The 13,603-nt window shown below is 36.7% G+C and overlaps 1 protein-coding gene across 5 annotated transcripts in view; it reads right to left on the reverse strand.

Moving 5' to 3' along the window:
• RPS6KA3 (ribosomal protein S6 kinase A3) overlaps window positions 1-13,603 on the reverse strand; it is a 117,302-nt gene that overhangs the window by 13,408 nt on the left and 90,291 nt on the right. For all 5 annotated transcript variants that reach the window (XM_049643573.1, XM_049643568.1, XM_049643569.1 and 2 more), the window contains 7 exons: window positions 12,963-13,051; window positions 12,700-12,764; window positions 12,522-12,624; window positions 9,363-9,487; window positions 7,246-7,371; window positions 2,656-2,745; window positions 581-739 (listed from right to left, as the gene is read on the reverse strand). In XM_049643573.1, the coding sequence (XP_049499530.1) occupies window positions 581-739; window positions 2,656-2,745; window positions 7,246-7,371; window positions 9,363-9,487; window positions 12,522-12,624; window positions 12,700-12,764; window positions 12,963-13,051 (757 nt within the window). The remainder of the gene's footprint in view (window positions 1-580; window positions 740-2,655; window positions 2,746-7,245; window positions 7,372-9,362; window positions 9,488-12,521; window positions 12,625-12,699; window positions 12,765-12,962; window positions 13,052-13,603) is intronic.

Consider the following 13,603-nt stretch of genomic DNA (forward strand, 5'->3'; position numbering starts at 1 on the left):
GACATGTGGAGAGAGGATCCGAAGTGGGCCCTGCACTGATAGCCGCGAGCCCAATGTGGGGCTCAAACTCACAAACCAGGAGATCATGACATGAGCCAAAGTCGAACGCTCAAACAACTAAGTCACCAAGGTGCCCCTCTTAATTTCCTTTTATAAGTGAATACAACCCATGATTCTATGGTTCTGCTTCTAAACTTGCAATGGATCTAATTCTCAAGAGCACAGAGTGGCCTAGCAAAAATGGTGATGCGTCTTCCTGGTCAGAAGACCTCACTCACGTTTTGTTGGGAAGCATAAGAACTTAATATAAACAAGTCAGGATTTCAAAGTAGCACTTCAACCTTGGTGGGAGAAATTTTAGTAAATGAAGAACAGCAAAATAATTATTAAGCTAATAGTAGTTATTTTCCATTAATGTATAAAGTAACTTCTACCTTTATAATTTTAGTTCAAACATTCAGAAAGAATAGGTTAAAAAAAAAAAAAGAAAAGGTGAAAGTGTGTGTGTGTGCATGTATATATATGTATGTATGTGTGTGCATGTGTGTATTTGTATATATAAAATGTTAAAAAGACTTACCCCTTGTGCGTGAAGATATTCAACAGTTTTGGTTATAGTAAAGAGGACAGCACTGGCCTCTCTTTCAGAGAAAAATTTCTGTCTAAGAATTTTATCCAGCAATTCACCCCCTTTCATAAGTTCTGTCACTACATACACGTATTTTCCATCATCATATACCTGTAAGATTTAACACCAAAATGTCAAAAATTATTTGAGGCTTTACATGTGCTCAGAACAAAGTCTATAGTCAAGGAAATTTTTATTTATCACAACTGATAGAGGATATAAAATTTACAAGCCATTTTATGCATGCAAGAATATTAAAACAGGAATTGATTAGATTGAATGTCAGAAAAATAATCTGCAACTTCCTTCTGTGAAACCTAAGTCATGGCAATCAAAGTAACGATGGGCATCGTATATGAAGGGGTACTGAACTGTTGCTCTCAGGTTTGTTTCTCTTGATCTTTCTATCGATGACAGCGGGGACTGTGATTTTCCTGGAACTTCTGCAACTGCAGAACTTCCATATTTACATAAACAGTACAATGAATCAATTCTGGTTTTGATTAAACTGAAATACAAGCTGTGGCACAAATTCAGTAGGAAGATCAAGTAGCAGAAAGATATTCCATCTAACCACACAGAAGCATACAAGTTTCCTCCCAATGCAGAAATAGAAAGTTCATTGTAATTTTGGATTTGTACTTCAGGCAATCCCAAACTGAGATAGCCTCTTTATTAAGCTTCAGTTTCTTTTATTCCCCATCACCACCGGGTTACTGCACACCTTTATTTAGCTCCGTAAGAGGTAGTGGGTGCTGGGGCCCCAAATATGTAGAAAACAAGGTACCTGTCCTCAATGTTTTTATTCTAGTAGGGAGAAACAGACATAGAAATAAGTTAAAAAAATGTTGGAGATGCTATGATAAAAGCAGGAAAAATTTTAGAGACCTTGGAATTTGAAATCAAAGAAGGAGGAAAGATGTAAAAACCAGTAACAGCTTAGGGAGTTTCCAAGTCAAGGAAGAAAGAATTTTCTGTATTTCCTTTTTTATTTAGTTGGTCAGATTCTTGGGAGGTTATAGTAATTAAAGAGTCACTTAAGATATGCAGCTTCACATTTTAATGGGACTAAGTTAACATTCTTCTTCTAACAATGAGCAGTGATAAATTAATCTCAGGAAACTGGAGTTTTGGTTAGGAAAAAGGAAGAGTAAACTTTGGAATTCACAAAATCTCAGAGGTGAAAGGCAAAAGGTACCTTAGAAATTCTCTGGCTTAGTTGGCCATGTGACATATCAGGTCTATGACACCCAGATATGGCCTTTGAGCCTATGTGAGCACCATCAGCAAGAGAAGGTTTAATGCTGCCTGGGGAGTTCACACCCTTCGCCAACAGCTCTGGTATGATAAAACCACAGGCAGAAAGGAAAGGATACCTCACTCGTCTAGGGTGTGGCGATCCGAAGAACAGACCTCCTGGAGGAAGTAATGTTTTAGCAAAGTTTTAGAGGAACGGTGGTTAGCCAGGCAAAGAAGGGAAGTGGTACTGTTCATTGAGGAAACCATAAATTCAGACAGAGCAGCATGAGAAAAGGAGGAAAGCTGAAAGATGTGTACATACTAGAGCATGGTTAGAGCATGGGGTATGAGAGGAAGTGTGAAAACTACTGCAGACAGAGGAAGGCAAGAACTGGAGGTGAGTGGGGGTATGAGATGTAGGTAGGCAAGTAACATATCTGAGTGTTTGCTTTCTCAGGCAGTACTGTGGAAGAGAGTTTGGGGAATCCATGGAGTCTGAGACTAGTTAATCCCTAATACTAATTAATACCCACATGTTCCAGTAAATATAGGTATTAAAAGCAATAACGTCAGTAACATTTTTCTTCTTAAAACAAAAATACAAAAATTAACTACATAAACATATTTTTCTTTATAGCTGAAATTATGCTACATATGTTGCACTCCAGTCAATTTTTTTAAAACTTACGATATTGAGTTCTTTGTCTACCACATGATATTTGAAAACATTCCCAGAGCGAGTTAGACAACTGATTCAAATGATCGGAGTTAAAGAATTTACTACTTACATCCTTTAGAGTAATGATGTTTGGATGCTGTCCATAACGAAGAAGAATTTCAATTTCTTCTGTTGGGTCTCTCTTGCTTTTATCAATAATCTAAAAGGCAGATATTTATCATAAAATCTCATGAACTATACAGTCACAAACCTTAAGTATTAAAGCTACAGATCTTAAGTATTATCTTATATAAATACTAGACATATGAGCCATTTATCAACCAGTCTTATTCAAGTCCCTGGCCACACTGTCTAATCAAAATTTGAAAGCCAGTCTAAGTTTAGAACTTATTAAATACTCAAAGGCCTCAAGAAAAGGTACCAAGAACATCTCTTTCTTCCATCCTTGAATGTCTTTTTTTTTTCTTTCTTTTTTTTTTTTTTTTAATATATGAAATTTACTGTCAAATTGGTTTCCATACAACACCCAGTGCTCATCCCAAAAGGTGCCCTCCTCAATACCCATCACCCACCCTCCCCCATGGGTTTCTGTTATGTTTCTCAGGATCCACATAAGAGTGAAACCATATGGTATCTGTCTTTCTCTGTATGGCTTATTTCACTTAGCATCACACTCTCCAGTTCCATCCATGTTGCTACAAAAGGCCATATTTCATTTTTTCTCATTGCCACGTAGTATTCCATTGTGTATATAAACCACAATTTCTTTATCCATTCATCAGTTGATGGACATTTAGGCTCTTTCCATAATTTGGCTATTGTTGAGAGTGCCGCTATAAACATTGGGGTACAGGTGCCCCTATGCATCAGTACTCCTGTATCCCTTGGATAAATTCCTAGCAGTGCTATTGCTGGGTCATAGGGTAGGTCTATTTTTAATTTTCTGAGGAACCTCCACACTGCTTTCCAGAGCGGCTGCACCAATTTGCATTCCCACCAACAGTGCAAGAGGGTTCCTGTTTCTCCACATCCTCTCCAGCATCTATAGTCTCCTGATTTCTTCATTTTGGCCACTCTGACTGGCGTGAGGTGGTATCTGAGTGTGGTTTTGATTTGTATTTCCCTGATGAGGAGCGACGTTGAACATCTTTTCATGTGCCTGTTGGCCATCCGGATGTCTTCTTTAGAGAAGTGTCTATTCATGTTTTCTGCCCATTTCTTCACTGGGTTATTTGTTTTTCGGGTGTGGAGTTTGATGAGCTCTTTATAGATTTTGGATACTAGCCCTTTGTCCGATGTGTCATTTGCAAATATCTTTTCCCATTCCGTTGGTTGCCTTTTAGTTTTGTTGGTTGTTTCCTTTGCTGTGCAGAGGCCTTTGACAAAATCCAGCACCCTTTCTTAATAAAAACCCTTGAGAAAGTCGGGATAGAAGGAACATACTTAAAGATCATAAAGGCCATTTATGAAAAGCCCACAGCTAACATCATCCTCAACGGGGAAAAACTGAGAGCTTTTTCCCTGAGATCAGGAACACGACAGGGATGCCCACTGTCACCGCTGTTGTTTAATATAGTGCTGGAAGTTCTAGCATCAGCAATCAGACAACAAAAGGAAATCAAAGGCATCAAAATTGGCAAAGATGAAGTCAAGCTTTCGCTTTTTGCAGATGACATGATATTATACATGGAAAATCCGATAGACTCCACCAAAAGTCTGCTAGAACTGATACATGAATTCAGCAAAGTTGCAGGATACAACATCAATGTGCAGAAATCAGTTGCATTCTTATACACTAACAATGAAGCAACAGAAAGACAAATAAAGAAACTGATCCCATTCACAATTGCACCAAGAAGCATAAAATACCTAGGAATAAATCTAACCAAAGATGTAAAAGATCTGTATGCTGAAAACTATAGAAAGCTTATGCAGGTAATTGAAGAAGATATAAAGAAATGGAAAGACATTCCCTGCTCATGGATTGGAAGAATAAATATTGTCAAAATGTCAATACTACCCAAAGCTATCTACACATTCAATGCAATCCCAATCAAAATTGCACCAGCATTCTTCTCGAAACTAGAACAAGCAATCCTAAAATTCATATGGAACCACAAAAGGCCCCGAATAGCCAAAGTAATTTTGAAGAAGAAGACCAAAGCAGGAGGCATCACAATCCCAGACTTTAGCCTCTACTACAAAGCTGTCATCATCAAGACAGCATGGTATTGGCATAAAAACAGACACATAGACCAATGGAATAGAATAGAAACCCCAGAACTAGACCCACAAACGTATGGCCAACTCATCTTTGACAAAGCAGGAAAGAACATCCAATGGAAAAAAGACAGTCTCTTTAACAAATGGTGCTGGGAGAACTGGACAGCAACATGCAGAAGGTTGAAACTAGACCACTTTCTCACACCATTCACAAAAATAAACTCAAAATGGATAAAGGACCTGAATGTGAGACAGGAAACCATCAAAACCTTAGAGGAGAAAGCAGGAAAAGACCTCTCTGACCTCAGCCGTAGCAATCTCTTACTCAACACATCCCCAAAGGCAAGGGAATTAAAAGCAAAAGTGAATTACTGGGACCTTATGAACATCCTTGAATGTCTTAAGCCCTTGTAAATGTAGTCAACTTCTAACCCCTATCAATACAGAAAATTAAGGAAAAGATGTATATATAATACCACCACTAGCCATCTGTTTACTAAATTACCTTTACTTCCTTTAATAAAATGCTTCAGTGGAAGAACCCATTAGTTGTAAGCTACTTATAAAGAATTAATTAAGAGTTAAGTGGAACAAGCTCAATTTTGAAGCTAGGCAGAAAGCTAAGCAGAAAACCACACCTAGAATTTTACTTGGCTAAAGTTAAGTTTAATTATTATAATAAAGCCCTTTAAAATACTAATATAGCTTTCCAATCCTTTTATGTCAGCTGTTTCTTAAAAATACATCTCTTAAAGTTTTAATCTGTTAAAGTAATATTATATTTTTAAAAGGATAACGCGTTTTGGTTTCATTTTGTCCAGAGGGTAGTCTGAAACAAATTTTGTGACCTACATATTTTCGATTTAGGCTTAGTAATTAATGTACGCAATAAATAACTCCAACGCTCCAGCAATCCAGGAAAGAGTTTGCAACTCACAGTGTGAGCCAAATCTGCTATCAGAAGTGAATTTAGTTGTAAAACAGTTCCGTATGTGAAGAACAAGGAATACAAACATAGGTGTACAATGTAATCAAATGCAAATGACAGTGTGGAATTAGGCAAATGGATGATTAAGAAGAAGGTATATTGAATAGACATGCAAATTCAAGGAAGATGAGTCTTCTGAAGACGAGAACACAATGGAAGGTGTTATTCCTAGCAACAATCTCTTTCATCTGTTAATCTGAGCAGAGCTTACATTTCATTCATACTTTTGCTTGCAGATCTTTGATTTGTAGTAATTTCAGTAAAATGAATTTATGCTGGAATTTGTTTTATGAATCTAATTTAAGTCACAAGACTCCACAAATAGCTTGGAGATATTCTCAAGGTTTTGGTATACTGCTCCTGGTTTCTGTAATTCATAGGGGGCCTCAGGGCATTTCTACTTTTTTCTGATGTGTTTATGGAGACAAGATACATCCTTAAACTGCCTACCATGTACATCACTCACCTTATCTCCTTTCATGTAAGCAATCAGAAAATTTCTATGTACTCCATATTTCACTATGAGCAAAAAGTAGAAGAGCAAATTAAAATGCCTTTTTATGGTTCATCCTTACACTTTACAGAAGGCCGGACACTGATGACTTTTAAAGCAATTATATCCAAGTTTAGAATAGTAGTAACAATTTTTTGTGTATGTGTGTCTTCCCAGCTATTTGCTATGCATATATAAAAGACATTTATTTTATTTTTACACAGTGAAATCACGGTAGATCTGTATGATAGATGGATGTACAGAAGTAATAACAATTAATGCCACTCCCCTACTAACTCAACATTTATAGATCACTAAACGCTTATAGATCATTTCTAAGGTTCAAAATAAGCTGAAAGCTTTAGACATTGAATTGTTTGCACTGGGAGAGCAGAGACTACCATCCCAAGAAGTGAAAAGGCAGAAACCTGAATACAGTATTTTTTCACTTTCAACTAAAGGTTTGTAATTCAAACTTTATCATACAGCCATGTGCTTTGGTTTTTGACTTAGAAAATTCTTACTGTCTTGACCCTTGATGAAATTAAAACAGCTAATGATAACAAATTTTATAACGGTGGTGCATATTCTTTTATTGGTGCACAGATTCTTTTAAATGTGAAGGACAGTATGAACACTTTTTGCCAGAAAAATGTAAACATAAAAAATTTGGCATACAATCTTGAGGAATTCCCTGACTCTTAGACCACAAAATTGGGGACTTTTTAGAGTAAAAGAGTGTTACTAAAAATCAGGTGTAAATGATACTGTCTTGAGCAAACTGTAGGTATGTACTTACCTTTAGTTTACAGGTGAATCCATGGTTCCAGATTAAGGGCCCTGAAGGTTGCAGATATTTCAGTTTACCATACCCCTCCCCGCCTTTTTTAAATAAGAAAAAGCACATTTACCAAAGAAGAGTGTAATTTTTAAGTGGTACGGACATGCATGAATAAGAACTGTTAGAGATGCATTTTAAACCTAAAAGTATTTACCTTTACTGCAAACTCCATGTTCGTAGCTTTATGTATGCATCTCTTGCAAACAGAGTAGGAGCCAACGCCAATATCTTCTTTTACTTCATATCCATCAGTAAACTGAATACTGTTTCTGTGCAACTGCTACAAACACAATTATAGGTTGACAAAGAGTTTTATAGTGACTATGGTATAATTCATAATAGTGGAATATGTTACTCGGTATGCATTGTTGATATTAACAATAAATATAAATGAGTATCGGCAAAAATAAAAATGAATCTTTACAGCATTTATTCTTCCACAACTGTGTATTTTAGCAGTGTCTACCATAAAATGTACAGCAAAAAATAGGGTAAAAAACTTGTGTTAAAAAGAAAAAATTGAGTACGTACAACAGAAAACACAGAGTTATTGATAAGGAGCTGAAAGCCTTGCCTGTGATTGAGCCCTATTCCACTCCCCAGCCAATGCTAGGTCCCTGAAGTACTTTTGCAAATAGGGAGCAGTGTGAAGCCTCCGGTACGGAAGAAAAGATTTAGGAGGATTCAGAATGAGAACATCTGGATGCTTGTCTCAGATGCACCTCTTGCAGGCTATGTAACCCTGAACGTGTGTTTTTTCAGAGAGCAATGGTGAGGATTAAATAAAATATTTGAAGGTGATACCTGTTATTGTCATTGCGGACTATTAGTAGCCATGCCCTCTGTTCTCTACCCTCAAGTCGGAGCTTCAATAGACCTTCTGCTAGAGAAGCTGTTAATGGGTTAAGGACTAAATAACATGGGGTAGGACGGTGGCTAGCAAATGAGCGCTTTCATAAGTACGCTGAGGGAAGTTGTGCTGCTCTTGGCTATACTGAAGGGAGAGCATCCCCTGCCACACCTGGTGTCTATGCGCTTTGTATAGGTTAAAATTTGAATTCTGTAGAATATATGTTTGTGACTTCTATGTTAGGTAGAGAAGTTATAACTTATAAACTTCCTATACATCACATGCTTGTTACAGTAAAAGGGACAGACTATTTCAACCATGAATTTTATTTAAAAACCAGTGCTTAAAATGGTTTTCTCGAAAGTGGAAAGATGACTAACCCAGGAAAGAAATGTTAGAGCAAAAGCAACTTCATCATGGAGCAAACTCAAGCACTAATTAGTACCCTAAAAAGCAATCAATGCTTCAAAAGACATATCTAGCTCCCTCTATGATTAGGAAGATGAATTACATTTATCTTTCCATGATACTAGGATGGGAAGGAATAAATCTAATGGTTTATACTATTTGTGTTCCTCGAATAACATTTAATTTACTAGTCCAGTCTCCTGTTACAAACACACAGACATCTAGAAACCTGCTTCTGTGGCTTTTACCTCCTTCTCCAACTCTGATACACAGATGGGATAATGAGGAAGGGCACACCCTAAGGTAGTACCTACAACCATTTCTTCCTAATAGCAATGGGGATTCCCAATGAACAAGGATACAAAACACGGAAAACATAAGACTGAAGTTCACGCTTATTTCTTATACATTTCTATGGCAGAAGTTGGCAAACTATAGTCTCTGGGCCAAATCTGCTTCACTGCCAGTTTTTTCTTCACTGCCAGTTTTTATAAATAAAGTTTTATTGGCACACAGCCATGCTCATTCACTTAGCTACTGGTCTATAGCTACTTTTGTGTTACAATGGCAGATATGAGTGGTTGTGACAGAGATCATGTAGCCTACAAAGCCCCGAACATTTAACTGGCCCTTTAAAAAGCAAGTCTGCTGAACCCTGTTCTAAGCTATCAGGGAACCAGGAGACCTCAGTTCATCATAGCTGACCTGACAGAGAAGATGAAACAAACTAGGCCTGATAAACATTTTTTCCTGATAAACAGGAAAGGGTGGAGACAAGATGGTGATATATGTCTCAACTCTCTTAGAATTCCCCTTTTAAGTCAGACAGATATCCAGAATTTTAGTGCATGCCATCTTTTTAAAAGCAAATGAAAGGAATTTCTAAAAGCAATGTCAATGGTATAAAATTTATTTTAAGCTGCCCACTTAAAATCAGATCAAATATAATGATCCACACAGTGAACTCTATCTTACAACATTTCACACTTTAAATTACTTATACATTCACTCACCTGAACAATTGAATGCACACCAACTGTCTGCATAGCTTGGCTTTCATCATCTGAGGTGATAGCAACAAAACTAAACCCCCGAAAAAGCTGATGTGCATTAGCACTGGGTGGAATGCCAGGTGAGTCTGAAAAGAGTAATACATTACTGAGAAGGTAATACTTGAAAGGTAATTAAGGGAATAACTGTTGACAGTATGGCCTTTCTCACTAATTCTGGAATTTTACTTCTTAGGCACCCAGTGCTTTCAGGATAAGTCAGTAAAATCAGCCCTGTCCTGATGGCTTATAGGTATCAGAGCTCTAACATCCTAGTTCTTCTGAGCCCAGAAAATAGCTAATTCGTTGAAGAATATAATAAATCGATGAATTACTGGGCTAATGTTATTGTAAATTAGCAATGATCCATAGAATTTTCTGTAGTGATGAAAATTTTCTTTATCTGTGCTGTCCAATATGGCAGCCCCCAGCCACATGCAGCTCCTGAGCATTTGAAATGTGGTTAGTGTGACTGAGAAACAAAATCTTAAATTCAGTGCTATGGCTCCTGGTCATGTGGAGATACATGTTCATCTACAGATAATTTAGGAGAAAGGAATTTAGGCCAGTAATCTTAATACACAATATCAGAATCTGGAAATCTCAACTACAAGTTAAAAATTACTGTATTTAGGGGCGCCTGGCTGGCTCAGTTGGTTGGGCCTCTGACTTCGGCCCAGGTCATGATCTCACAGTTCGTGGGTTCGGGCCCCGCGTCGGGCTCTGTGCTGACAGCTCGGAGTCTGGAGCCTGCTTTGAATTCTGTGTCCCCCTCTCTCTGTGCCCCTTCCCTACTCACGCTCTCTCAAAAATAAACATTGAAAAAAAATTACTATACTTATATATATATTTAAGGATCAAAAGTAATTTTGAGGACAATCATGGCATGTAGTCCTTAAACTGTATCTTGTGACATGACATATATTGTTATTCAAATTATTTATGTGGAATCTACTGGCATTAACAAAAACAGAAAACTACTTTTAAAATATAGTTAATATTTACTGTAAAAATAAAATAACAAATGTACTACTCATAAATGTAAAGACACAATTAAGCATACTAATATTTATAATCATATTATAAAGGCTAAGGGCAAAAACCAAATAGGCAAATCTACTTAAACATCAACTCTGCATAAAGTTCTTTTTTAACATCAGCTTCATAATATCAGCAATAAATACTGTTTAGTGAATTTTAAATCAAGGTGACAGTATTCTACTGAAGACTTTTGCTAACTATCTGGGCAGAATACAATATAGAATTGTGCTATTCTGAGGTCTTTCCTCTATCAGGACAAATTGTAATGAGAAAGCAAAGTAAAACATTACCATCTATCACCAATTCAATGCATATCACTGTTAATGTTTTTGATAACATTGTGCTCATGTATTAATTCAAATTTCTAAGACTGTCTTATAAAAATAATAAACATCCATCAATGCTTAACACAAATTATGAGGATACTGACTGGAAAGTTTTTTAAAATTTATTTAAATTTATTTTTTTAATTTTATTTTTTAAAATTTACATCCAAATTAGCATATAGTGCAACAATGATTTCAGGAGTAGATTCCTTAATGCCCCTTACTCATTTAGCCCATCCCCACTCCCACAACCCCTCCAGTAACCCTCTGTTCTCCATATTTATGAGTCTCTTATGTTTTGTCTCCCTCCCTCCCTGTTTTTATATTATTCTTGCTTCCCTTATGTTCATTTGTTTTATATCTTAAAGTCCTCATATGAGTGAAGTCATATGGTATTTGTCTTTCTCTGACTAATTTCGCTTAGCATAATATCCTCCAGTTCCATCCACGTAGTTGCAAATGGCAAGATTTCATTCCTTTTGATTGCTTAGTAATACTCCATCATATGTATATATACCACATCTTCTTTATCCATTCATCCATCGATGGCCATTTGGGCTCTTTCCATACTTTGGCTATTGTTGATGGTGCTGCTATAAACACGGGGGTGCATGTGTCCCTTCGAAACAGCACACCTGTATCCCTTGGATAAATGCCTATAGTGCAATTGCTGGGTCATAGGGCAGTTCTATTTTTAATTTTTTGAGGAAACTCCATACTGTTTTCCAGAGTGGCTGCACCAGCTTGGATTCCCACTGACTGGAAAGTTTTATAGCAAGGTTTGAATGATGTGCTCTATGGAAAATACATACAAGCACACTTTTTATTTATTTGCTTGTCAGTGATAAACCTGGGGTCTGGTACACCTAAATGAGGGAGTATTAGGGTGCAAAACATACCCTTATGTGTACACACACACTAATAAATATAGATTACCATTTCAAAGATAATTTCTCTGTAATAGTCACTGTTAATGCAATTTTAGGATAAGGCATGACACAGGATATGAAGCATTTTTAAAAATGTTTATTTATTTTTGAGAGAGAGATAGAAAGAGAGCATGCACAAGCAGGGGATGGGCAGGGAGAGAGGGAGACAGAGAATCCCAAGCAGACTCCATGCTGTCAGCACACAGCCTGACGTAGGGCTGGAACTCACGAACCATGGGATCATGACCTGAGCCGAAATCAAGAGTCAGAAGCCTAACCAACTGAGCCACCAGGTGCTCCTGAATTACTTTGAAATGAAACTTTACAAGTACTTGCAGAATTGTACTTAATATTAGAGTTTTAAAGAGCACTATCTATACTGAATAGTGTTTTAAGTAGAAACAGCTACAGGTAAATAAACACACAACCAAATAATTTTTTCACATAAATAGTATCAAAGTTTAAGGCACAACATAATTTGCTAAAAGATTTTTTTTAACTTTGAGAGAGAGAGGGAGGGAGAGAATCTTACACAGGCTCCATGCTCAGTACAGAACTTGATGTGAGGCTCGATCCCACAACCCTGGGATCATGACTTGAGCCTAAATCAAGAGTTGGATGCTCAACTGATTGAGTCACTCAGGTGCCCCCATAGTTTGTTATAAGGTTCAACGTGGATCTTAACTGCTATAAAATGCTGTAAAGGATTTTCGAATTATCTAGTTACCTTAGCATGCATATGGTAGGAAGGGGAGGTATGAGGATAGCATAAAGACTTATATATCTATATATAGTCTTACATTTGGGTTTTCACATTTTCTCCTTACCTTTGGGAGTTTTTGCAGTAAACTCAGGATCAAAATAGAACGTATCTTCAGGTCTGCCAGTTGCAGGTTTAAAAGGTGGATGAATTTCTCTTCTGTACAGTTTCTAGAGGAAAAAGGAGAGACTTAGATATGCGTTAATTATAAAAAAAATTCAAGCACATTTTCATTCTATACTTACATTCCAGTCTATTGTTGAGAAAAATGAGTGTCTTTTAATTTCCTCAACTCCATCTGGTCCTGCACCTATCAAAAATTAAATGGTTTAGAATTTTTGATTAAATATTTTTATTTCAAGGAGGAATATATAGTTTATTTAGACTTTGCTTTTAATATTTGCCCTAATATGTCATAATTACACATTAAAAACAAATATCCACCTCCCCCTGCCAAAAAACCCCAAATACCAACAAACACAAAAAAGAAACTAATTACAATTTTTACCTAATCTGTTTGCAGGGTTTCGTTTGAAAAGCATTCGCAAAAGACTCTGGGCTTCAGGACTCAAAAACTGTGGCATCCCAAGTTTGGCTCTAAATAATAAATCCACATAACAACATTTTATTTTCTGGAAGTATCTGTATTTCATTTTAAAAACTTTTAAACTAGTCTTTTCATTTTAAGATAATTGTGGGTTTATACTAAGTTGTAAGAAATAATACAGATAGATCCTGTGTACCCTTTCCCCAATGGTAATGTCTTACAAAACTAGAGTATACTATCACAACCAGAATACTGACACTAATGCAATCAACTTATCTCATTTAGATGTCTCCAGCTTTAATCGCTGGAGTTTGTTTGTGTGTGTACATGGAAGTTCAGTTCTTTGCCATTATGTTATAGGTATAGGTCCCTGTATCCACCACCACAGTAAAGATACTGAACAGTTCATCACTACCAGGATACCTCACACTGTCCCTTTATAACCATACTGGCCTCCCTCCCTCTCCAATTCCTAACCTCTGGCAATCATGAATCTATTCTAAATTTCTATAATTTTGTCATTTTAAGAATGTTACGTAAATGGAATCATAAAGCGTGTAATTTTTTCACTCAGCATAAATTTCCTGAGATTCATCCAAGTT

Source organism: Panthera uncia, chromosome X, assembly GCF_023721935.1.
Source record: "Panthera uncia isolate 11264 chromosome X, Puncia_PCG_1.0, whole genome shotgun sequence".
NCBI classification, from domain to species: domain Eukaryota; kingdom Metazoa; phylum Chordata; class Mammalia; order Carnivora; family Felidae; genus Panthera; species Panthera uncia.